General features: G+C 37.1%; 1 protein-coding gene across 6 annotated transcripts in view; it reads left to right on the top strand.

Moving 5' to 3' along the window:
• ACVR1 (activin A receptor type 1) overlaps positions 1-20,209 on the top strand; it is a 121,866-nt gene extending 101,657 nt beyond the window's left edge. For all 6 annotated transcript variants that reach the window (XM_039855795.1, XM_039855794.1, XM_039855790.1 and 3 more), the window contains 3 exons: positions 2,819-3,016; positions 18,309-18,439; positions 19,045-20,209. In XM_039855795.1, coding sequence (XP_039711729.1) covers positions 2,819-3,016; positions 18,309-18,439; positions 19,045-19,179 — 464 coding nt within the window. In that variant the 3' untranslated portion in view covers positions 19,180-20,209. The remainder of the gene's footprint in view (positions 1-2,818; positions 3,017-18,308; positions 18,440-19,044) is intronic.
• Positions 20,210-27,775: the final 7,566 nt, after the last annotated feature.

Below are 27,775 nucleotides of genomic sequence, written 5' to 3'. Positions count from 1 at the left end.
TTCACAACCCTTTACACAAAGTAGGTACACATAAATAGCCTATGGAATGAGTTTGTCTAAAATAAAAATGGTTTCTCAAATTGTTCTTCTGTAACCAGGGCAAAATTATCAGTCAGGAAAGAGGGGAAAAATTTTTCCAAACTAATTTACCTCTTGCCCTGCTAAGATATCTCATTCTTAAGGTGTTAAGGTAATGCGCGGTTTAGCTTCACTTGCATTATAAATAAGATTATTTTTATTTATAGTGACATTGGATATAAAACCATATTCATCCCAGACCCCTTGAATGTTGGCTGAATAATTATGCTAATGAGAACTGAATTGTAATATTGGATATTCATTTCAGTGGACTATTGACAGTCCTCACTCTACTTGATTAAAAAACGGTTTACATTTATGTCATTGTAGTTATCGTTAGACTGATAAAGGTGTAGATAGTATAGCTCTACTTATATAAATGATAAAATTTATTTTTGTTTTTAAACACAAGAGATTTGACATGTCAGGTAAATTTATTTCTTTGAATCCCTTTAATTTTTTCTTCCACATTGCAAAATCATTTTACAGTGTTTTCCAAGTATGAGAAGAAAAATATTTAGGATAGTACTGCGAGATTTTTGCTGGCAGTTTGTAAGTAAGTTTTCACTTTATACCCAGAAATTAAGGATTACTTTTTAGAAACCATGTTCTATTAATACTGCAAAAAGTATTCTATTCTTTTCCTAACTTTTTATTATAAAGAAATTCAAAAATACAGAAAGAGTAAAAGGATAGTATAATGATTACTCATATCCACAAAACTTAGATTCAACAGTTCTTGAAATTTTGCCATATTTCCTTTATCTATATATGGCTGTTTATATATATTTGTTAATTCATTTGAAAATAACTTGCTGATATCATAACACTACTCCTAATTACTTCAGAATGCATCTCCTAAAAATATTTCAAAATATATGCACAGTTTATCACAGCTAAAAGTTATCATTAATTCTTTAATATCATATCATATTCATTTTCAAATTTTTCTAGTTTTTTTTTTCAAATAAGAATTCATCCAAGGTTCACACATTGTATGTGGTTGTTTTGTCTCTTGAATTCGTATAGTAATTATCTATTACGGGGTAACAAATTACCTCTTAAACTTAACAGTTTACAATAACACAAATTATCTCACACAGTTTTCTGAGGGGTAGCAATCTTTGAACAACTTAGCTGTATGGTTTTGTCTCAGGGTCTCACGTGGGTATCAGTCAAGCTGTCGGTCAGGGCTGTAGGCATCTGAAGGCTGGAGTTCAGGGCTGGAGGATCTTCCAAGATGGCCCACTCACATGGCTATTGATAGGAGGCCTCAGTTCCCTGTCATGCAGACCTCTCCACAGGGTTGCTTGAGTGTCACAGGGAGTGAGAGGAGTGAAGGAGAGAGGAAAAGGAGAAGGAAGAGAGAGAGAACGAACACGAGTGAGCAAAGAAGAAGCCACAATGACTTTTATGTTCTAATTTTGAAACTATACACTCACTTCTGCCATATTTTTTACTATAGTTTAGCCCACGCTCCAGGCGTGGGGAATTGAGCCTCACCTCTTGAAGGGGGATGTTTCAAAAACCATGTGGACACATTTTCAAACCACCACAGCTAGTATCGCTGTGCTCTAGTTAAACTGTACCTTTTTGTATTGTTATTTTGATTCTCTGGTTCTAGAAATGGTGGAGAGGCATATATGATTTACGAAGTGTTCACAGTGCCCATGTAATCTTGGAGTTGATGATAAAAATATGGGAAAGAGGAAGCAGTCTGATTTAGTCTAATGAAGTTGCCATATCTTGTTCATTATTCAGACTGAGATAACAACATGTGCTATCTCCCTGGCACTGTATGGCGTCATTATCCCACACATTTGAAACCATGGAGTGGGAAGAGAAATGTTCTCTCCATAGATGTCTTGAGGGGTTTCGAAAGATTGTTGGGTTGCAAAGGTTTGCAAGGGCTGTTTGTTCTCCTTTGGCATTTTTCATTGTTTTGAGTGTTACAGGAGTCATTCTCAGTTGCTTTGCATATGCATCAACAAAGGTAATCCTGTCTGCAGATAAACCATGCATGTATGTATCTGTCTAATTCCCTTGGTCTGCGAGGGATGCCAGGTCTCTCTGATTGATGGAGGAATTCTGAAATTAGTCATAGTTTTAGGCAAGTGTTTCGAAACCATTTAACATGATCGTTGTACTTTGAATTGAGGTCCAGTTTAACGTTATCTGTACACACGACTCTAAGGAAAGGCCTGTGGATTTGGTTAGCATTATTGTCGGGTGAGTAGCTCTTTTCTTTAAGGATGGAGCAGTGCCTGGAGCAGTCGGCTCTCTATGTAGAGATAAATTACCTCAAATTCTCTGTCTCACACTGTTTAAAATTTGTGTTTGCAGTCTAGTGGGATCCTGTGGTGGAGCTCGAGAGTATAATTTGCTTCTTGTTAAGACGATTTGAGATTCCCATTTAACATGGGACCCTATTTTCCTGTGGACTTCAAACACCAGCCTAATACTGGTTTGGGGCATTAGTTTATTATTTACCAAGAACTTTTTTGTCTCTGACATTTGTGTGTTAACCTAATAACTTCTGAATGTTTCTGGCAGTATTCCTTTTGCCTGCTCTCATAGAAATCACAACTGGCGTTCCAGATTACTTTGGGTATGATGCAGCAGTGACCATGGGTACCACAAGAGGGCGTTTTTGATTGGGGTTGGTTTAAAATTCTTCAGCAATTCTCTGTGAGAGAGGAAGTGAGTGAGTTGATTGACACTCTTGTTTTCTTCCTTTTAGGCCTGGCAGTCATGCATTCCCAGAGCACCAATCAGCTTGACGTGGGGAACAACCCCCGTGTGGGCACCAAACGCTACATGGCCCCTGAAGTTCTAGATGAAACCATCCAGGTGGATTGTTTTGATTCTTACAAGAGAGTTGATATTTGGGCCTTTGGACTTGTCTTATGGGAAGTGGCCAGGCGGATGGTGAGCAATGGTAGGTATCTAATCTAATCTAATACTGTTTTTGTCCAAGCCCTGTTGATTCTGTTACCCTTAAAAAGGATAAAGGGAATATTTAAGTCCCCATTGTTCCTTGATCATAGTTGTCAAGCTGTCGGCATTTATATTTGATTTATGGCTGGTAGGTGGAATGCAATGGCGTTTTATATTTTATAAATGCAATAGCATTTATATAATTTAACTATACAAGTGGAAATGATGGTTGAAAAATAATATTTCTGGAACAGACTAGTTACTTCTTGTTTTTTATTTTTTCCTTTTGATTGGTCCGTATTTCATTCTTTCCTTCTTCCATCTTCCTATTCTGCCTTTTCCCCCATCCTCCCTCCTACTTTGCTCTTTTGACAAGTGAGGTTTAATGTGAGGAGAATGTTCAAGTAAATCTAAGAGTGAATTCTGCTATTTTAGATATTTTTACTTCTTAAGTTTGAATTATTGAGAAAGGCTCAGGTTGTACATTCAGAATTCATTCTTTTGTAAGAAGTAGGCCGTACCTTCTGAACAAGTGGAGTTTAAATTCAGGAAGCCCTTAATAGATGGCTTATACTGGTACCCTTATAAGTAAGTTTTATGAAGTGGTATTGCCTTAGCAGTTAGAGAAGCATGTCAATCATTTTTACCTGAGTGTCCTATAATAAACTCTTACTCTTGTCTTTTACCCTTGTCTTTCATATATCCCAATCAGCTACAAATACATTATTGAACTTTTACTTTCAGTACATTGTGTACTGAAAGCACTAAGGATACTCTTTCAAATGGCACATGCCCCCATCTGCCCACAAAGTGGTTATTGCAGCAGAATCCCTTGATTCAACTAAATCAGCGTCTTACAACTGGAAGTCTTATTTCACAGAGGATGTGTCTGAAATTGTTCCAGGAAAACAGAAGACAGTGCCATATATTTAGGTTAATATTCATTTCCAAAAGATACTTCTGACATCCTCCTGAGACCCACTGGAATCCTGGATTTGAAGTATGACAAAATAATGCACGAAGTCTGTAACATCTATGCTCCATCACACCTTCCATTGATTATTTTCTTGTAAAGACTGAGATTTTTGGAGCAATCATAATGTTCATGAATAGCACAGCCAAAGAATAAAAGGTTCTGTGAGGACGTGGAATTGGGGTAATTTAATATACAGTTGACCCTTAAACAATGCAGGGGGTAGGGAGCACCAACCCCTATGCAGTCAAAAATCTGAGTATAATTTTTGACTCCCCCGAAACTTAAGTACAGTTGTGTTTTAGTATCCCTAGGGGATTGGTTCCAGGATCCTTGTGGATACCAAAATTCACAGATGCTCAAGTCCCTTTTATAAAATGGTGTAGATCAGCGCATATGGTGGACCCTCAGCATCCATGGATTCCCAACCACGAATCAAAAATATTGTTTTCAATCTGCGGTTATTTGGATCTGCCGATGTGAAACCCAGGAATATTGAGGACCGACTGTATAGTTACTGAAAAAATATCTGTGTGTAAGTGGACCCACACAGTTCAAACCCATGCTGTTCAAAGGTCAACCGTAGTTTTAGTGTGCAGTAATTAAAATCAGTATGCCTTCATGGTACTTTTTTTTTTTTTTCTAACAGCAGAGTGTGTTTGCTTTTAACAATACTCTTTAAGGGTATCAAAGCCAGTGTTTCAGTTTAACTGAAAACATACATACATTATAACCTGATAATTCTTTTAAAGTACTTTTTTTTTTGGATGGAGTCATGAACATTTTCTTGGTAATTATTTCTCAATTGTCAGGAGCTACCTACTTGTATTTGTGCCAGTCAAGTGCCTTGAGAATTGTTTGCAACAGAGATTGTTTTTTGCAGATTTATAAAATTCTGAACTTTGCCTGAAATTGCATATCAAATTCATATCCCCAGCACCCTCTCTAATAATTCTTGAGCACCTTGGAACTGGAAGGGGGAAAAAAAACAAACAAACATCCTAATTAGTTTATCTTAACAATTTAGGGAAGGATCGGTGTCTTAATAAACCATGTAATGAGAAACTTGCCCCAGACTAAGAGAAAACAAATATTCCGAGGCCAGTATGGTAGCAACCCAGCTCTGGGTGTGGTGGAGCAGTGCCAAACAAGTGCATGATGAAAGCTGAGGCTCGCAGAAACTTGGGATTTGGGCTGTGTAAGAACGCATGTTGCAAACTAGTTCCTTGTGTCAGAGGCATAAACCCAAATGGCTTTTAAAGATCAGCTGTGATTGATAGTTCAATGTGAAATTGGAGTCATCAGTTTAAATTTTAGCTCAACAAATGATAGTTTGCTTGATTTATCCCATGGTTAACATTATTTTTGAAAAAAATTGATAAAGGTTAGAAGAGAATTTTATGTGTGTGTGTGTGTGTGTGTGTGTACACACACACACACACACACACACACACACACACACACACATATATATATATATATATATATATATATATATATATATATATATATATATATAAAATTTTAATTGGTCTCCCCCTTATGGCATCATTTAGTTTATTCTCAGTTCCTAAAGTTTTGTGGGTTAAACTTCTGTGGTATGGTTTGATTTTTAGGGGAAGGTAAGAGTACCTTACGTCTTATTTGAAATCAGCTACTGTCCCTTGGTGATGACTAATGTGATATTGGCCCTTCTCTTTCTCTAGTCCCTCTTCTCCCATAAATGTTTATGTGCTCACACACATCCCACACATACACGCACAGAGAAATGTTTACCCAAACTTAAACTGTTAAAGTGTTCAGGCTGCTTTGCTTGCAAGTCTTTTTAAATTAATATTAACGTCTTAGTTATTACTGCCCCAAAACAGAAATAAAGAAAAACTTTGCCCTTTCATTTTAATATTCATGTTTCTTTTCACTTCTTCTTTATGTACTCATACATATATTTTTTGACTTAGTTGTAATCATGGATACAATTCTGTATCATCTTTTTCATTTGTGTGTTTTTTAATGTTGTCAATCTGTTTTTATTTTATATGTTCACATGGTATTTTATTAACTTACCAGTTTCCATATTGTTAAACATTCTCCTCCATTTGGGGCCTATAGTAGGCATCTTTTTTTCATATAACTTTTTCATTTGGGGAATTCATTCTTAATCTGAAAAAAAAGTAGACTTAATAGGTCAAAGAGTATTGATGTTTTTATGTCTTGACACATATTGCCAAATTGCTTTCCATAAGAGTCATACTAATTTACAATATCCCACTCACCCCAGGGTGTGATGTACCTATTTCACTTTCTTACCAGCTTTAAGAACTGTCATTAAAAGAATATATATTTTTGAAATTATCGCATATTAAATGTACCTCATTTAAATATATGAATATCTTAGGAAGGTCATTATAATTATGTGTCCTTTGAGTTCATGAGTCCATTATAAAAATTGATGACCAGATAGTGCTCCTGGAGCAAAACGATCCTCAAGTGGACCATGTGTATAAAAATTTGTTGCATTTTGTATTTTTATTGGAATTTTACATTTATTTGCTACTGATAATAAACCTCATGCTGTTTCTGTACAGGAAATGAGAGTTAAGTCCATTTTCACATCTCAAAATTTCTCAGTAGCATCTTTCGGAATTTACTTTTCGTGTTTAGTTTGACACTGAATTTGGAATAGGTAGAAAAGAAACGGGTTTCTCACCTTTCCTGTGTGAATTTTTTATATGAACTTAAGGCAGGGTTTTCTTGGATCAGTGGTTCTTAAGCTGGACTGTGCATCAGAATCACCTAGAAACACTGAGCGTTGGGCCCACTCCTAGAGTTTCTGATTTAGTAGCTCTAGGGTTAACACTGGACCGAGACTTTACTTTTCTTACAAGGCCCCAGGTGATGCTAATGCTGCTGATTCAGGGACTGTACTCTTTGAGATTTCTTGTTAAAATAGAATATGTTAAGTAAGTCTCACCCAGGCCAGGAAATAAAGATTCCCCCCGCCACCCCGGGATACCAACAGAGCTTGGATATCCATGACTTTTGTCTTGATGAACTTCAAGTGAAACTTGCCTTTTCTTTCAAGTTTTGGAGATGTCCATTTCTCCCTTAAGAGTCTTAGGACTTAGGCTTTCTAGATTTTGCTACTTCTCTGGCAGTATTCTTCTTTTCCTCCTTTTGTAGTTCTGTAGACACATTTGTTCAGTGTAGCATGAGGAAAGAAATTTATGTGGGGATTCTGTAGAAAAATGGTACATCAGAACTGTGGACTTGTGCCAGTTAGCTGTGGTCTGATCAAAAACCTTTAATAGCCCCTTCTAAGCATCCTATAGTGTGTTCCCTCTTGAGTTTAAAAGCCCTTTCTCTGGAGCCCCAGCCTTCAGTGTTAGACCAAGTTTGGATCCCAATATGCAGAAGCTCCATAGTTCTGCTGCTCTAGTACTGTGGTCATCTGCATATGGATTTAAAAACTAAATAAAATAATCCATCCTCCAGCACATCTTTGATTATAGCATCGTATGAGCAGCATGAGCCTCTGTTACTTTCATGGGCTTCACGGTCTACTGTATATTTTAACACAAAGTTCCATAGTGATAAATGTCATAGATATTTGTCATTTCTGTGACTGATACACTATTATCAATAACCCAGTTATTCTTAAAAGTACCCAGAGAAAATTCAGTGTCAAGTATAAGAATATACATTAGAATTGTTGAAAAGACAGGGTACCCAGATTGTACAGGCAAACACATTTAGAACATGGGACTGACACATTCCTTTGTCGTGTTTGGTTGCCACATACCTTATTGTATGTTTCTGTCTTTCCTTGCTGTGACTCCCCTTAGGGCCAAAGCACTGCACATAGACACCGATGTGATGGTACTCTCGGTACGGTTGTGCAGAGCTTCTCCTGGGCCCACCAGAGCATTCCAGGCTCAGAAATCATACTCTGACTTGATCATGAACATAAGTTTCATCATCCAGAAAATGTTGATAATAATATCCATTTTAAAGAGTTCTGATTATTAAGTGAGATAATGTATGTAAAGCACACAGCTCGTGTCTAGCATATAGTAAGTGCTCCATAATGCAGCCATGGGTATTGTTACCATTCCATTGAGAATGAATGACAAAAACCACTCCTGTGTTTGCAGATCTCAGTTGCTCTTTCCTCACCTCTCATTAAGCGAATCTTTCACTCTGATACTACATTTGTTTCTCTTTTAGTGCCCACAGTAGGGCTGTGTGGATACACTCTTGTTTCATTGTTACTGGCTTTGATTATTTTGTGATGGAATCTAGCTTTAAAATGTGCCAAAATGTATTCATATCTCAGAAAAATTCTTTTTTGGCTAAGCTGTATCTCTTATGGGATGGGGACTAGGAAATACTTGTTAATAAGTTTATTTGGCACACATACTTCGAAAAACCTCTTCTAATCAATCTTTGGGCTTGCCACACAACTGCATATGTCCCTATTCCTAAGCATAATGGACTTGTGTACAGAAACCAGGAGAACTCTTTTCTTTGGTAACTTAATAGTCAACATGTTTCACAATTTTATTTCACTATGGTAGTGTATATGAAGCTTTGAACAAAGTGAAGAATCATTATATTAGGGGAAATTTTTTATATTCATTTAAGTAATTTCTTTCCAGGTTTTTGTTTCTTTTTTGAGCCTTTGTATATGTGGATGTGGGCAAGAATATGGAGGTAAAGTGGGTGAGAAGGATTTTTTTCCTCCCACTGATTCCTGTTAGACATCCAGACCAGAAGAGGGCAGTCAGCTGACTCCATAATGAAAGAACCTGAAGCCACAGAACTTTACTGGGTGCTGTTCACTGCTTAGTAGTCTCTTTTCCTTGACACTCTTTAGGAGCAGCCCTCTTTCACCAAGACAAATATCAGTGTCTTAAACCTTATAACAGCTTCAACATTCAGGGAATGATACATTCTTCTGATGAGCCTTCCATAGCTACCAAATGTTTGGGACTCTTGTGGGGCTTTGCTCTCGAGGCTTTGAGGGGTAGGCAATATCTAAGGCATCTTGCTCATAGCTTAAGTCAGAGCATCTCTCCTAGGCTTTTGCTCTCTCCTCTGACAACTAACTAATATTCATAAATATTTTTAGTAGGGCCTGACTACTCAGAAATCTGCAAACCATTTCTATGCAAACCTTTCTTGTGTTACATTGATGAGAATCCCAATAATAGAAAATACTTTTATGATTTTAACAGATTTCTGAGAATGCAGTTAGTCTTGACTTTGAGTGATAGGTATGGTTCTGTATGTCCATGAATTACAGCGGGGATGGAGGTATGAGGTCTTAGCTGCCACGCACATACTTTACTTCACATTCACAGAGAACGGAGCTGTCCAACTCTGTCCGTGTTTCAGAAAGAAGTACCTGCCATGGGGCTAGGCTTCCCAGTGAATGTGCTCTGTTGGGTTACAGGAATACCTGAGATACTGATTCTCTTAATCTCTGGCATTGAGACCAGGACCCAGGGGGACCAGAACCCCCTGGACTCTTTTCACCTCTGCCATGAGTAATCTTATCAATTTATTTGTTGATCATTTTTTACGTGGGCCATGGCATGAAAAATGTTTTAAGGTCCTCTTGTGAGGAATGTTAAGTGAAGTAACACAAATACATATGACCCTTGAACAACATGGATTAGAACTGCACGGGTCTCTTCATATGTGGACTTTTTTCAATAAATACTATAAATGTATTTTCTCTTATGATTTTAACATTTCTTACCTAGTTTTATTGTAAGAATACGGTATATAATACATATAACACAAAATATATGTTAATTGACTATGTTATTGGTAAGGCTTCCAGTCAGCAGTAGGCTATATTAGTAGTTAAGTTTTGAGAGAGTCAAAACTTATATGCAGATTTTCAACTGCCTGGGGGCATCAGTGCCCCTAACCCCCATGTTTTTCAAGGCTTAGTTGTATTGGATATACCTTTTTGAATCCTGTTCACCAGGAAGAATGCTTTGCTGTAAACTCCATGTTCCCAAGATTCATTCATGCACAGACTATCTTCATGATTTTTTTCCACATCCAGATGCCACTTGTATCATTATTTACTTACTTTTTTTCCTTTAAATTGGCTAACTTTTTCAAACTTGATTTTGTTTTAAAAGTAAATTAATATCACTACAGGAAATGGGAAAACCAGTATCAGATGGCATAAAATGGAAGGTAACTATTAAAAGAAATATGCAGTTAATAAGGTGAAAGAGATTTGTCTATGAATCATATCCATTTTTCTCATGTGTCGCCTCTGAAGGGAACACAGTATTAACTTACAGTCCTCTCAGAAACCAAACATGGACCATTCTCTCTAATCCTGGCTGAAATGGCTTTAGTTGTAATGTTCTAATCTCTGAAGGATTTCAGATTTTCTGTAGTGTTAACAGTAGCTCTTTGTATGGATGTGGATGCCTGGGACTCTCTTCTTCTCACCTGTTACCTGGATACCGATGTGACTACCCAAAGTTGGAGAGCAGTTAAGAGAAATAGTGTAATGTGGAGTGAGCACGCTATGACATGAGATTAATACGGAGAGAGACGTATTTCATTATGTCATTGGCTTGTTGGGAAGAATTCTAGAATGTAAACAGGGAATTGGGTTCTAGCTTAGCTTTGCCATTAATTGGCTGTGAACTTGGCCGTATAAGGTTTCCTGTAGTCCTCAAGTTTCTTCTTAAGGAAAGGAAGGCTGTGGTCTACATGATTCTGATATCCCATCAATGTCTCTTTGCCTCACCTTCAGATTATTCAAAGTATAGTAAGGCCCACAGTACCTTATTTACAATTTAGAAATCCCTAAGGCTTTGAAACGTTTTTTTAACTTACTTGGCAGAACGCATGAGCTGAACTCATTTAGCAGTTAGACTTGACGTGAATCGATGTGAGTCTGTTTATAGCTTTTATTTATCCAGTTTAGTGTGACTATTCATATATTTCACTGAAGAAATGTGTTTGGTTGTGGGGTATTCCTCTGACTCTGCTAGGGTATCTCATAAAAGATAGTGTGCACCTCTTATTTATTACCTTTGTAAATGTAAAAAGTTCCAAATTCTGCAAACACATCTAATCTCAAGGGTGTGGATAGAGGATTGTGGACACATAATCAACATTCACTCAACTAACATGTATTTAGTGTCTATTGGATTCTAGGTATAGTGTTATGCTCGGGGAAGCTTTTGAGCAAAACAAACAAAAAAAAAACAATTTAAAGATGCTCACATTTTAGTTGAACACATTATTATAAATAACTAGTATAAGCCGTAACGATTGAGGTATACAGGGAGGTGACAGAGTACAGAGTGGACATTGGACTTTGTCCAGGGGTCTGGAATTGTGGCAGCAAGGTGGGAGGGTTTTCTCAGAAGATAGAAAACATAAACTGAGTCATAAATGAATAGGAGCTACTCAATTGGACAAGCTTGGAAGGATGTGCAGGTAGGATGAGAAATAAAATCAGACAATGATGATGATTGGTATCCCAGGCAAAAGGAAGAGCTGTGGGAAGTTGTAAAGGTGTCCTATTGATGGAACTGTAAATAATTCCTGTGGCTGATGCCCAGGTATGTAAATAAAGGAAGACAGTGGAGGGAGATGGTTGTTACTGGGCAATGAGCACCGACCATCCCCTGGGCAACACTGATGGAATATATGTAGTGGAGGGACAGAATGTGCTTTTCTCTGGTTTTCTTCTAAAGTTCTGTTGCTGGAGGCAGAGGCATGTGAAGCAGAGAGACCTGTGGGTTCAAAGTGTAGCTGTCAGGGACGGTAGAGATGGGGGCCCTGGTCTAAGGCCCTGATGGGGAAGATCACAAGAAAGGCCTTTTTTCTGGAGACTTGGATTTTAGAAAGGCCAGCCTGGCATGCCATGCTTTTTGAAGTAGTGTCTAGGACTTTCTTGTAAAGTAACATCAGCTTTGTAATGCTACTTTAAAGGAGCTGGAACTGAGGCCAGGCAATTAAGGGGTTTCCTCAGAGCCATGCAGCTGGTCAGTGGTAGGGAAATTGGTAAAGATATATTTACCCCAGAGGAGAGAAAACATTCAATTAGACATATGCCCGGGGCGGGGGGAAATGATTTTATAAATTATTTTATATAAAAGTTATGGGGGAGTAGGTTATAAATAATTTCTCTGATTTCTTTCTCATAGCGTTTTGAGTCAGACCAGCAGCCTTGCATGGAAAAGCAAGGCCGGCTCAGTTCCTTTTTCCTTGACCACCATTTAAGAGCTCCGTTCCCTGCATTCCTGTATGCTTTGTTGTTTGTACTTCTCATTCAGCACTCAAAGTACTTTTGTATTTTTCATCACTTTCCTGAATGCATGCTGTCCTCTTTGCTGGCTCATGATTTGGCAATTTGTTCATTGAGTGCCGTCTTAAAAGGACTTAGAGTTCACTTTTTTGCCTAACTACCAGATTTTTTGTCACTTTTCGGCAGAAACGAAGAACAGTTGTAAATAACTTCCTACCTTAACAACACAAGTCATTTCACAGTCTGTCCTTGATCTCCTGCTCTCCCCACCACCATGTACACCTGATTTTAGCCACAGAGAAATTCCCTCCATCCCTCCAACTGTGACGATCTTTTGTACCTCTTTGTCTTTGTCCCACTTGCTCCCCGCTTCCTCATCTGCCTGGAATGTCCCTTCTCCTTGGTGTTTTCTCTGCCACATATTCTTCTCTGCCTTGGTCCGCCCAAGCCCCAGCTTCTGGAAAGTTTACTCATGCTTCCATGGCACCTAGTTTATACCTGGTACTTAATAAACCACACAAGTGTTTGCTTCTGTGAAACCTGCTGAATACCATGTCCCCCTCCCATCTCTCTGCCCCTACATCTAATAATAGTGTACGATTTACTTATTTTTTTCTTATCTTCCTTTTCTATTATTCTGCTCATCACCAACATCACATGTTTTTCATTTTTGTATCCCGAGTACCAAAGACAACCTCTGGTAAGCACAGTTTAAGGAATCAAAATGGTTAAAACATAGGGGCATTTAATAAGATTAAAATATGGGAAATATAAAGGAAAACCTCTCATTGTTGGGTATCACTAGATCTCATTTTCAAAATCCAGCCATGCTTTTTTATTTTGCATTTACATAAAAATCCAGCTAGCATTACTATTCACATTGACATAACCCTTCCCAATCTAGGCAGACAAATTATCCTAATAATTATCCCAAATTATCCCTAGATTTTTTAAAGAATTAAACCAGGTTATTAAATGTATTCTCTTTCAGAAAAATTGAAATGGTGAAGGGCACAACTGTTATGTTTCCTGTAAATTCATATGGCCCTCTAGAAGGCATAAGTCATCTTGCAGATCTATGTCCAGTTGTATTTTATGTGGTGTTCCTTAGTACTGGAAAGAATCAAAATATTTTTGTTCAAATTTTTTCCTGGAATCCTTATAAGAGAAGTATTGGTTAGGCCTCTGAGATGAGCTCTCCCAAGTTGTCTTTTGAAAGCAGCAATTTATGCCCAATATGACCTGTTTATTATTGGCAAAGGAAGATTTTTAATCCATTGACTGATACATGTTACAAATGCAGTTATGCAGTGTGGATAAGTTCATCAGACAATAGTATCAACTAGAAATTTATTTTAACATAATTAGACTATGCACCATTTTAAAAATGAATTCAGTTGGATCTATGAAGTTTAAGAAAAAAATCTAGTATTTCTTTAACAGATGCTCCTTATTATGGCTAACCTTTTGCATAAACGGTTTGCATTTATATGAGATTTGTAAGAATGTATTCTCACTGTTAAGTAATTTAATTTCTTTGATAAATGAAAAGGGAATTGAAGCTATTCAGGTGGCTTATAGGAACTAGAAAACCTTAATTAAAACTTTCCTCACAGCCTCATCCTGTCTCCCCCAACAATCTCTTAAGTATTTAGGAATAGAAGAAGAAGGTTACATACAGGGAAGAAAAAGAGCCGTAAATCAAGTAATCCATTGTCCTCGTTGTTGAAACCTTTAATGATAGAGGGAAAGTAATGGATTTTCTTGGTTTCATCTCTACAATAGAAGAACCAATTTTCTAATTCCAAATGATGTTTGGTTTTTTTTTAATTAAAAAGTAGTTGATGTACAGTGTAAGTATCAGGCACACAACATATAGTGATTCAGCATTTACATACTTTACTATGCGTTCACCACAATATGTCTAGTAACCGTCTGTCACAGTACAACGTTATTATTATATTTACTACATTCTCTGTACTGCACATTACTACGTCCCTGTGACTTATAAAATGAAAGTTTGTACCTCTTATTCTATTTTACCTTTTCACTCACCCACCAACCTCCCTCTGACAACCATCAGAGTGCTCTCTGTATCTATGAAGCTGTTAACTGTTTTGATTGTTAATTTGTTTTGTTTTTTAGATTCCACATGTAAGTAGATTACACAGTATTGTCTTTCTCTGTCTGGCTTATTTCACTTAGTGTAATACCCTTTAGGTCTATCCATGTTGTTGCAAATGGCAAGATTTTATTCTTTTTATTGCTGAAAAATATTCCATTGTAGACATATACCATTCATCTATCCATTCATCTGTCAGTGGACCCTCAGATTGCTTTCATATCTTGAATATTATAAATAATGCTGCAGTGAACAGAGAAGTGCATATATCATTTTGAATTCATTTCTTCAGATCATTGCCAAAAAATGGAATTGCTGGGTCATATGTTAATTCTATTTTTAAGTTTTTAAGGAAACTCCATACCATTTCTATTTCCAAAAGGGAAGTTATTCAGGTGGCTGCACCAATTTACAATCACCAACAGTGCACGAGAGTTCCTTTTTCTCCACATCCTCATCAACACTTGTTTGTTGATTTATTGATGATAGCCATTCTGACAGGTGTGAGAGGATATCTCATTGTGGGCTTAATTTGCATTTCCATGATGATTAGTGATGCTGAGCATCTTTTTATATGTCTGTTGGCCATCTGTATGTCCTCTTTGGAGAAATGTCTATTCATGTCCTCTGCCAATTTTTTAATCGGATCGGTTTTGTTTTGGGGTTTTTGTGTGTGTGTGTGTGTGTGTGTGCTTAGTTGTATGAGTTCTTTATAAATTTTGTATATTAACCCCTTATTGCATGTATCCCTGGCAAATATTTTTTTCCATTCAGCAGATTGTCTTTTCATTTTGTTGGTTTTCTTAGCTGTGTAAAACAGTCCCATTTGTTTACTTTTTCTTTTTGTTTCCTTTGCCCGGGGAGATTTATCCAAAAAGAAAAAAAAAATTACTAAGAGTGATGTTAAAGACTTGGCTTCCTGTTTTCTTCTAGGAGATTTATGGTTTCAGATCTTATATTTAAGTCTTTAGTCCATTTAGAGTTTATTCTAGTATACGATGTAAGAAAGTGACCTAGTTTCATTTTTGCATGTCTCTTTTTAGTTTTTCCAACACCATCTATTGAAGAGACTGTCTTTACCCCATTATATATTCTTGCCTCTTTTGTCATAGATTAATTAACCACCTAGGCGTGGGTTTATTTCTAGGCTCTCAATTTTGTTCCATTGATCTATATTTCTGTTTTTATGCCAGTAGTATACTGTTTTGATGCATATAGCCTTGTAGTATAGTTTCATATCAGATAGTATGGTAACTCCAACTTTGTTCTTTCTCATAATTGCTTTGGCTATGCAGGATCTTTTGTGGTTCCATATAAATTTTAGGGTTATTTGTTCTAGTTCTGTGAACAATGCCATTGGAATTCTGATAGGGATTGTGTTGAATCTGCAGATTGCTTTGGGTAATATGGACATTTTAAAGATGTTAATTATTCCTATCCATGAGCAAGGTATATATCCTTTCATTTACTTAAATCTTCAATTTCTTTTTTCAGTATCTTACAGTTTTCTGAATTCAGGTCTTTTACCTCATTGGTTAAATTTATTTCTAGTTATTTTATTCTTTTTGATACCAGTGTAAATGGAATTATTTTCTTAATTTCTCTTTCTGATGGTTTATTACTAGTCTATAGAAACAACAGATTTCTGAATGTTAATTTTGTAAACTGCAACTTTACTGAATTTATTAGTTATAATTTTTTTTTGGTGGAGCATTTAGGGTTTTCTATATATAGTATTATGTCATTTGCAAAATATTAAGTTTCACCTCTTATTTTCCAATTTAGAAACCCCTCCCCCACTTTTTTGTCCTATTGCTATGGCCAGGACTTCCAATACTATGTTAAATAAAAGTGATAAGGGTGGGCATCCTTTTCTTGTTCCTGATCTTAGAGGGAAGGTTTTTAGCATTTTACCATCGAGCGTGATGTTAGTTATGGGTTTGTCATATATAGGCTTTATTATGTGGAGGTATATTTCATTTATCCCCATTTTGCTGAAGTAGGCTTGTATTACTACGAAGTAATTTTCCTCTTGAATTCCTTTTGCTGTATCCCATAGATTTTGGAGAGTTGTGTTTCTATTTGTTTCAAGATATTTTTGATTTCCTCTTTAATTTCTTGTTTGACCCACGTCTTGATTGTTTAGTAGTTTGTTGTTTAGTCTCTACACGTTTGTGTTTTTTCCAATTTTTTTTCTTGTAATTGATTTTTAGTTTTATATCATTTTGGTTGGAATGGAATTATGTGATTTCAATTTTCTTGAATTTATTGAGGTAAATTACTTTGTTTTGTTAGGGTTTTGTTTGTTTGTTTGTTTCTTTAATTGGAATATATTCCATTGTCTTCTCATTTTGTTTGACTTTGTGTTTGTTTCAATGAATTAGACAAAACAGCTGTCTCTCCTGATCTTGAAAGAGTGGCCTTGGGTAGGAGAGACATCTGTGTAGACTGCATGTATCAGGCATCTTTTTCAGGCCAGATGGAGCTGAAGAGGGCATGTGAGGCACCTGGGGTGCCCTGGGGAGATGGCTGGGGCTGCAGTGGGGTCTGGGTGCATCCTGGTTGTGGCTGTAGCCAGCTAGAGCTCTTGGACTGAGCTCACACCTGTGCTATTGAGATGGAGAGAGAATATAAACAATACCACTTGCTCACTTACACCTCCGATTCTGGAGAGTTTCTGCAGATCCTGAATAGTTTGGCAGGCACCTTAGAGTTACTAAATGGATTGTTTTACATGTAGTCCAGGCACCCTTTAAGTCATTGTATCATCACTGTGTCCCAGAACAGGTGAGTCTGCTCATGTGGCCCCTCAGTGACATCTCACTGCAGGTCACCTTGTCTGGGTATGGTTCTCATGGTCACCACGTGTCCATCTCTCCTACCCTTCTCTTTGTGGTTCCTCTCTTGTTTGTTGCGCAGAAGCTGTTTAGTCAGCCCTCAGTTGTTCTTCAGGAGGTATTGCTCTCTGTGTGGATGTGTATTTGGTGTGTACGTGGAGGTGAGTTTGGGGTCTTCGTATGCCACCATCTTGGACTCCCTCCCCCAAATGAGGAAGCTTAAATTTTTTCTATTTGTAGAATTACTCTTCTTTGTGCAAAGATATAGATGTAATTTTGCTAGGGGGGAAAAAGATTTCTAAGACATTGGAACCATGTAGGAGCAGAAGCTGAAATTAGACACTTTCATATTTGGGAGTAAGGGAAGAGTTCATACTTTTCAACCATTCTTGTTTTTCCCAAATGATTATCTTTTTCTACATTTCATGCTTCAATTTGAGAGTAAATAATTGAACCATCAAACACAACTCTATTTGGCAGTTAGCAGATACTCAGTCCACATAGAGTGAATGAATGACCAAATTAATAATTTGTATTGCATTATTTGCATTTTCCTAATGGGAAGAACTATTTTATAGAAATGATTTTTTTCCCCCCAATCATAACAAAAAGTAGTATTTTGATTATGGTCTTGGATTATTTTTTTTGCCTCTAGCCCTAGTTTGTGGACATAATTTTTATTTCTATTTATGGTCTGACACCACTAGATTTATGGCAAAAGATGTCTTTTTTGATCACCAAAGGAATTTTTGTCTTGGATCTTTATGACCTGTTGGGAATTATGGAGCTGTTTATATATACTTTTAGAGCATTTTGTTAATAATTATAATTATATGAGTAGTCATATTTTCTTCTAACAATTATTCTTCCTTCAGTTCTCTGCAGGGCTTCTCTTTTTAGCTTTGTTCTCCACTTATTTTAAGACCTACCTGTAGCTTTCAGAATTACCTTGAAGTGTGAGGAATGTGATCCATACTTTTTCCTGTGACATTATAACCAGACATCAATGAAACCCCAAGGGAACCTCTGTTCTTGCTAACTCAACATAATTCTTGTCCTGTGTTACAGGTATTGTGGAAGATTACAAGCCACCATTCTATGATGTGGTTCCCAATGACCCAAGTTTTGAAGATATGAGGAAGGTGGTATGTGTGGATCAACAGAGACCAAACATACCCAACAGATGGTTCTCAGACCCGGTAAGAGTGCCACTTTCTTAGTTTTAGAGCTGTCCTCAGCTGTTTGCTTGTTCTTGAGTTTCAGCTGATATAGTTCTTGAATGATCGGCCTCATCTATCTGTCTATTGCTTTCTTTCCCTATTTTATGTAGAAAGTCCTTAGATCTAGTTAAGTAGGTTCAGAAAATTGTCTTTCTTGAAAGAGCCCTATCTGATAGATCTTGTTAATGAATGACAGTATTTATAAGAATTTGTACTATTGATTAGCTACAGAAATTGGGAGTCTCATTACTATACCATTGGCCCTAGGACTGCAGTTTTGCATGTAAATTATAAGACTGAATGATGCTTTTAACCTCTTTTCCATCTCTGCACATCTGAAATTGCTGAAGAAGTTTTCATTTCCAATCTTTAGTAGTAGCAAATCTAAGATATTGACAAATGACCCTTCCTGCAAATTTTAGTATTAACTCTGAGTTTCTTTATCAGTGGGCAAGGCCTCGATTATTTGTTGAAAAAATATGGCAATAACATCACTGTTCTGGGAAATGGCCGATTCAACATCTGCCCAGTTTCTCAGGCCTCCAAAAACTACTTTTTCACTCTGGTGTTCCTTTTCTCCTCAGACATTAACCTCTCTGGCCAAGCTGATGAAAGAATGCTGGTATCAAAATCCGTCCGCAAGACTCACAGCTCTACGTATCAAAAAGACTTTGACCAAAATTGATAATTCCCTAGACAAATTGAAAACTGACTGTTGACGTTTTCATGGTGTCAAGAAGGAAGATTTGACGTTGTTGTCACTGTCCAGCTGGGACCTAATGCTGGCCTGACTGGTTGTCAGAACAGAATTCGCCTGTCTCCCTCCCCAACTGGCTGCTTGACAAGGCAGACATCTTACCCAGCCACGTGTTGGGGAGACACCAAAACCACCCTAACCTCGCTCAATGACTGTGAACTGGGCATTTCACAACTGTTCACACTGCAGAGACTAATGTTGGACAGACACTGTTGCAAAGGTAGGGAACTGGAGGAACACAGAGAAATCCTAAGAGAGATCTGGGCATTAAGACAGTGGCTTTGCATATCTTTCACAGGTCTCCTAGACACTCCCCACGGGAAACTCAAGGAGGTGGTGAATTTTTAATCAGCAATATTGCCTGTGCTTCTCTTCTTTATTGCACTAGGAATTCTTTGCATTCCTTACTTGCACTGTTACTCTTAATTTTAAAGATCCATCTTGCCAAAACATTGGCTGCATACTCCACTGGTCTGTCTTTGGATAATAGGAATTCAATTTGGCAAAACAAAATGTAATGTCAGACTTTGCTGCATTTTACACATGTGCTGATGTTTACAATGATGCTGAACATTAGGAATTGTTTATACACAACTTTGCAAATTATTTATTACTTGTGCACTTAGCAGTTTTTACAAAACTGCTTTGTGCATGTGTTAAAGCTTATTTTTATGTGGTCTTATGATTTTATTACCGAAATGTTTTTAACACTATACTCTGAAATGGACGTTTTCTTTTATTATCAGTTAAATTCACGTTTTAAGTGCTTCACATTTGTATGTGTGTAGACTGTAACATTTTTTCAGTTCATATGCAGAACGTATTTAGCCATTACCCATGTGACACCACTGAATATATTACTGATTTAGAAGCAAAGATTTCAGTAGAATTTTAGTCCTGAACGCTATGGGGAAAATGCATTTTCTTCGGAATTATCCATTATGTGCATTTAAACTCTGCCAGAAAAAAAATAACTATTTTGTTTTAATCTACTTTTTGTATTTAGTAGTTATTTGTATAAATTAAATAAAATGTTTTCAAGTCAAAAAGTGAATTATTTTCAGTGGATAAAAAAATCTACATGATATAAAGCATTTTCTTATGGTAACAATAGGAACACAAAATAATTGTAAATCAAATTTGCTTTTGAAGTCTAGTAATGAAACTTGAGGTTTCTACGAGGACGTCTTCCAACCTGAATTTGGTATCAGAAAATTTGAATTTTGCTTGTTTCATTTTTTTGGCTGTGCTTTTGTTTTTTTCTTGGTCAGTTTTCCCAACTTCGAAGTAAGGTAACAGACCTGACTCACCTGCCTTCCTCACAAGATGGTTGTGAGTATAAATGGGAGGAAGGATGTCAAAGCATTTTGTTTATTATGTGGCATGTGCGACTGAAAAGCAGTCTTATGCATCTCATCTTGCTGCTTGAGGAGAGTCAATTGTCAGCTTTTTTTACTTTTTCTTTTGGCATTGAAAAGGTAGAGTTTAGAGTATCCCAAAAAGAAGAGATGTGAAGATTCTGGAATGTTCACATTCCACCAGAGGTAAGTTAATAATACACTTACTTAGAGGTCATGTATTAAAGTCACATTTAACTTCTTTTTAGAAATTATGGTAAAATACACATAAAATTTACCATCTTAACCATTTAAGTGTACAATTTGATGGTATTAAGTACACTTACATAGTTCTGCTGCCATCTCCTCCATCCAGCCCCAGAACTCTCAAAACTAAAACTGTACCTATTAAACAACAGCTGCCTGGCTCTGAAGCTCAGGGGTTAGAGTGCTGGCCTCGTAAACAATAGCTACCTGTTCCTCACTTCTCCCAGTCTCTGGCAACCATCATTCTACTTTCTGTCTCTCTGAGGTTAACTACTCTAAGTACCTTGTATGAGTGGACTCATACAGTGTTTGTCCTTCTGTGAGACTGGCTTTTTTCTCTTAGCATAATGTCCTCAAGGTTCATTCTTATTGTAGCCTATATCAGAATTTACTTCTTTTTTATGGCTGATAATATTCCATGTATACACAACAGTTTGTTTATCCATTCATCTGTTGATGGACCCTTGGGTTTCTTTTACTTTTTTGGCTATTGTGAACAATGTTGCCATGAACATGGGTGTATAAATATCTCTTCAAGTCCTTACTGTCAAATTCTTTTGGCTATATACCCAAAAGTGGGATGGAGTCACATTTAACTTTCCTTGAAGTATTATATACTATAAAAGTATACAGCTTGATGTATTTTTTATCAATTTTTATAAATTGGTTACACCCATGGATATAGTATCCAGATGAAGAAGCAGAAGATTGACTTCTCTAGAGTGATGTCAGCCTCATGGCAGCATGAGTCACTCCTTTTTTTCCTCTCCCTTTTGATTTACAACTTTGGACATATAGAATAAAAGTGCCCCTGCACATTACATCAGGACCCCCGGTGATTTTTACTCACCTGTGCATCCAAAAGTAAGTGGATAAGACCTCAGAGAGGGCTATAGATCCAAAAGATTTGGCGATCTTACCCAAGTCCATGCCATGACTGGGAAAAGCGGAACCCAAAGAGTACCAAACTGGGTGGACACTCATGGGAGACAGAGATTTTGTAGAGGTCCAGCCAACCTGACAGGAGATTCTGGCATGTCATTGGACTGGGATAGAGATGAGTTTGGAGGCAGAGGAGTTGGGTGGGGTGGGGGTGGGGGGCTCACTGAGGCGCCCCTATCCCCAAAGAAACATTGCAAAGCACTGGACTTTTCTTGGTGGCAACAGCTACCTTTCTGCCAGAGGAGGGAGGTGGAAGAGGTGGAAAGTGAAAGTGGAGAGTGATGGTCTGCTTGGCTGTATGAGTTGCACCTGGAGGGATATGTTTTTCTCTAGCGACACTTAAATTACTGAGGAGGAGTCTCTGAGGGGGTCGAGAGTGAAGGGAAATTTGAGATTTCAGCAAGAGGTCCACTCATGGACTTCTGTAAGTGCCCAACTCAGGGATCCTATTGGGCCATGGGTACCCCCAAAGCCTCAGGCACCAAGTCCACATCTCCCAATATGCTGCTGCCATCTCTTTGTGCACTCCCGTGAGAGCCAGTGATGGTAGAGAAACTAAAAATGTGAACTATAGTACCACCTTCTGGAATACAAAAAAAAAAAGTTTTTAATTGCCAGCCTGTTGAACAGTAAAAGCCAAAGTAAACAAATTCCTTCACTAAGGAAAGTGCTACTTCAAATGTGACAGTAGAGGTACATATATTCTAACATGAAAAATATCAAAGCATGACTTTCGGTCAAGATGGCAAAGTAGGTAAATGCTGTGCTTCCCTCCTCCCACAACCACTTCAAAATTACAACTAAATTATAGAACAACCATCATTGAGAACCACCTGAAGACTAGCTGAACAGAAGTCCTATAACTAAGGAAATCAAGATGCCACTTGAGACTGGTAGGAGAGGTGTAGATGCAGAACATGTAGGTCCCGAACCCACAGTATGGTGACTAACAGTCGGGAGGGATATCTCTGTTGTGGAGGTCTCCTCTGAGGAGGGGCTTCTGCTCCACACGGGGTTCCCCAGCCTGGGACACCAGTGCCAGGTCCTCATAACATTTAGATATGAAAACCAGTGGAGAGTGCATCTGAGTGAGACAGAGGGCTACTGGAGACCTAGAGATCTTTTTGAGTGGCCCATGCATGGACTCATTTGCTCACCAACAAACTGAGCTCTAGCAGAGGGGCAACAGCTCAAAAAGTGCCAGGGACATATAGCATCAAACTAAGTTGACTAGCTTCTGGACAAAGAGCTGCAGGGGTCAGGGAGCTCTCTGGGATAGAACTGCTGGCAGGTTCCATTGTCTCTTCGTTGAGAGCTCCTCCCACCCAGCCTTCAAGGTGAGATGAGTGCCAAATTTGAGCTCTCCATTAACCTGTCTGCTAACACCTTTCACCCCACCTTGATGATTCCCTGAGACCTCATACCACCCAACTTAGGTGCATGGCTCAAACCTCTTCCACCAGGTGCTCCACACAAGTCGCTTGCCTTGGCTCATGCTGGGGACTTTCCAAAAATATCTCAAAGGTCCACAAACCTCAAACAAGCAGCAACTGGCCTCAGTATTTCCTGTACCTCTAAGTGGTGAAAGCCCAGCACCAGTGGAAGCTGGCCTCAGCTCATGTAGTGGTACCCACCAAAAGGTCCCGAGCTCAACATTAGTAGCAGCCAGCCTCGGTTTGCAGCATAGCCTCTCTTAAGTGCCTCTAAGCCCAGCACAGTGGCAACCAACTGCAAATCACTTTGTAACTTCTACCAGGTGACCCCCAAATAGGAAAAAGTGGTGGCTGACACTGACTTTCACTAGAACCCTTCCCAAGAGGCTATAGAACCAACACACCTGCTGGCCAGCTTCAGACCATACCATAGCACCACCCAACCACCTCCACAAATGACACACCCAAAGGGCAGAGTGGACTGGCACCAGAGCCCTGCTAAAACAACCCTTACTCTGTTGCGTTAATCCCCACACAACAACTCATTTGCTGTAGTCACAGCCAGTCATCCTGAGGGGCAGTCCTACCCACTGATGTGCCAACAGCAATCAAGGCTCAACTACAACAGGAGGGCACACACTACTCACACAAGGGATACCCCTAGAACACCTGGTTCAGGTGTCGAGGGAGACTGCACCACTGAGTCCCACAGTACACCTGCTACATCAGGCCACTCTGCCAAGACTAGGAGACAGCAGATTTATCTAATACATGAAAATAACACCCAGGTATTCAGCCAAAATGAGGCTCCAAATGAAAGAACAACAATGCTCCAGAAAAGGAAGTAAACAAACTGGAAAAAAGCAATCTACCAGATACCTGAAGCTAGTTCAAAACCCTGATTATAAGAATGCTTATTCAACTAGAGGGAAGAATAGTGAGAGGAACTCAATGAAAATTTAACAAAGAAAAAAAAATCAGAAATGAAGAACAATAGCAGAAATGAATACATATAATAGGGAAGCAACAGCAAGTTAGATGAAGCAAACGATCATATCAGCTATTTGAAAGACAAAAAATAGCAAAAACCACCCAATCAGAACAGCAAAAAGAAAAAAGAAATTTTAAAAACTGAAGATAATTTAAAAGACCTCTGAGACAACATCAAGCATAACAACATTTGCATCATAGGGATCCTGAAAGAAGAGAGAGGAAGGGATTGGAAACCTATTTGAAGAAATAATGACTGAAAATTTTTCTAACCTAGTGAAGGAAATACACATATAAGTCTAGGAATTGCAGAGTGCCAAACAAGATGAACCCAAAGAGGCCACATATAATTAAAACTCCAAAAGTTAGAGACAATGAGAGAATCTTAAAAGTAGCAAGAGAAAAGCAGTATTTACATCACAAGGCAGCTTCCTGAAGACTACCAACTGATTCCTCAACAGGCAAGAAAGGATTGGCCATGAAATATTCAAAGTGATGAAAAGACCTACTACCAAGATTACCCAGCAAGACTATCATTTAGAATTGAAGGAGAGATAAAAAGTTTCTGAGGCAAGAAAAAGCTATAAAGGAGTTCATCACTACTTAACCAGTATTACAAGAAATGTTAAAGGGACTTCTTAAAGTAGAAAATAAAAGATCAGAAATATGAATAAGAAAATATAGGAAAGAAAAAATCTCACTGACAAAGGTAAACAGTAAAAACAGTTGGTCAACCAACGGTAAACCTAGTACAAAGATTAAAAGGAAAGAATAGGAACATCATGTATAATAACAATAAATTCATGAATACATGCAAAGACACACAAAATAAGTAAAAACTGTCAAACACACATGGAACGGGTGAGTGAAAATAGTGATTTTAGAATGTTTTTGATCTTAAGCAACCATTGACTTAAAATAGACTGCCATAAACTTAGCTCAGTACATATGAAGCATACAGTAACCACAAATCAAATATCTACAATAGATATACAAGAAATAAAGAGCAAGAAATCCAAACACAAAACCATAGAAAGTCATCAATATACAAGAGAAGAAATCAAGTGAACAGAGAACTACAAAAATCAGAAAAAAAGAATGGCAATAACTACATATCTATCAATAAATACTAAAAGTAAAAGAACTAAATGCTCCAATCGAAAGGAATAGCATGACTGAATGGATTAAAAAAACAAGACTTGTACATATGCTGCCAACAAGAGACACACTTTAGAGCAAAAGACACACACAGGATGAAAGTAAAGGGATAGAAAATGTTTCATGCAAATGGAAACAAACAAAAAACTGGGGTAGCAATATTTATACAAATAGATTTTAAAACAAAGGCTGTAACAAAAGACAAGGACATTTCATAATGATAAAGGGATCAACCAACAAGAGGATATAACTTGTAAACATTTATGCACCCAGTATATTTAGGAGCACCTAACTATATTAAGCAAATATTGATGGACATAAAGAGAGATTGACTCTAATAAAGGAATAGAAAGGGACTTTAACACCATATTGACATCAATGGATAGATCATCCAGACAGAAAATCAACAAAGAAGCATTGGCCTTAAATGAAACATAGACCTTATGGACTTAATAATATTTTAGAATATTTCACCCCAAAACAGCAGAATACATTTTTCAAGTGCATATTGCAAATTTTCCAGGATAGACTAGATGTTAGACTACAAGTCTCAATTAATTTAAGACTGAAATCATATCAAGCATCTTCTCTGACCATAATGGTAAGAAAGTAGAAATCAATTACAGTAGGAAAAATAAACACAAAAAACTGATGGAGGCTAAATAACATGCTAGTGAATGGGTTAACAATGAACTTCAGGAAGAAATAAAAAGATGCCTTGATAAAATGAAAATAAAAGCAATAAAATAAAATCTATGGAACACAAAACAGTTCTAAGAAATTCATAGCAATACAGGCTTACCTCAAGAAACAACAAAAATCTCAAACAGTCTAACCTTACTCCTAAAGGAACTAGAAACAGAGGACCGGTCAAAGCCCAAAGTGAGTAAAAAGAAGGACGTATAAAGATCAGAGCAGAAATAAACAAAGTAAAAAAAAAAAAAAAATCAGTAAAATCAAGAGCTGTTTCTTGTAAAATATAAGCAAAATTGATAAACCTTTAGGAAGATTCATTAAGAAAAAAGAGTGAGGGCACAAAAAATAGATAAAATTAGAAATGAAAGAGAAGTGACAACAAACACCACAGAAATACAAAGGATAATAAGAAAATACTTAGGACAATTATATGCCAACAAATTGGACAACATGTAAGAAATGAATGAATTCCTGGAAATACAATGTTCTAAGGCTGAATCAGGAAGATACAGAAATCTGAGCAGAAAGATAAGTACTAACAAAATTGAATCAGTAATTTAAAAACTCACAACAAAAAAATGTCCTGGACCAGACGACTTCACAGGTGAATTTTACCAAACATTCAAAGAATTATTTCTTATCCTTAAACTATTCCTAAAATTCAAGAGGATGAAAGCATCCCAAAGTAATTTTCCAAGTCAAATATTACTCTGATACTAAAATCAGACTCAGACACTACAAAAAAAATTATAGGTAATATTCCTGATAAACATAGATGCAAAAATTCTCAACAAAATATTCACAAACCAAATTCACGAATACATTAAAATAAGCATAATGCAATGATCAAATGAGATTTATTCCCGTGATGCAAAGTTGTTTCAATATATACAAATCAATTAACGTGATACACCACGAAACCAAAATGAAGAAAAAACATCATATATCAATAGATGCAGAAGAAGCATTTGACAAAATTCTACATCAATTTTTGATAAATCCTCTCAGAAAAGTGGGGATAGAGGAAATAGACCTCAACATAATACAGGCCATATATGACAAACCCTTAGCTAACATACTTAACAGTGAAAAGCCGAAAGCTTTTTCTTTAAGTACAGGAACGAGACAAAGGTGTCCATTTTCACTATTTTTATTCAACATAGTACTGGAAGTTCTAGACAGCAATCAGACAAGAAACAAAATTCATCCAAATTGGAAAAGAAGAAGTGAAACTCATTATTTGTAGATCACATAACTAGACAGAGAGGATCCTAAAGATTCCACAAAAAGCTAGTAACTAATAAATGAATTGAGTAAAGTAGTAGGGTCCAAAATTAATATTCCAAAATCAGTTGTGTGTTTATTCCAGTAATAAACTATCAAAAAGAGAAATAAAGAAAACAATCCTATTTACAATTGCATCAAAAAGAATAAAATACCTATGAATAAATTTAACTAAGGAAGTAAAAGACTGTACTTGGAAAACTATAAAACATTGAAGTAAGGAATTGAAGAAGATAAAATAAATGGAAGAATATATCATGCTCACGTATAGGAAGAGTTAATATTGTTAAATGTCCATACTACCCAAGGCAATCTACAACTTCAATGTGATCTTTATCAAAATACCAATGGCATTTCTCACAGAATTTAAATTTAATCCTAAAATTTATATGGAACCACGAAAGACCTTGAATAGATAAAGCAATCTTGAGAAAGAAAAATGAAATTGGAG

The sequence above is a fragment of the Pteropus medius genome, unplaced genomic scaffold (genome assembly GCF_902729225.1).
Source record: "Pteropus medius unplaced genomic scaffold, Ma_sr-lr_union100, whole genome shotgun sequence".
In the NCBI taxonomy this organism is placed as follows: Eukaryota; Metazoa; Chordata; class Mammalia; order Chiroptera; family Pteropodidae; genus Pteropus; species Pteropus medius.
The sequence above is the reverse complement of the archived record's forward strand: the minus strand, read 5'-3'. Positions and strand labels throughout refer to the sequence as shown.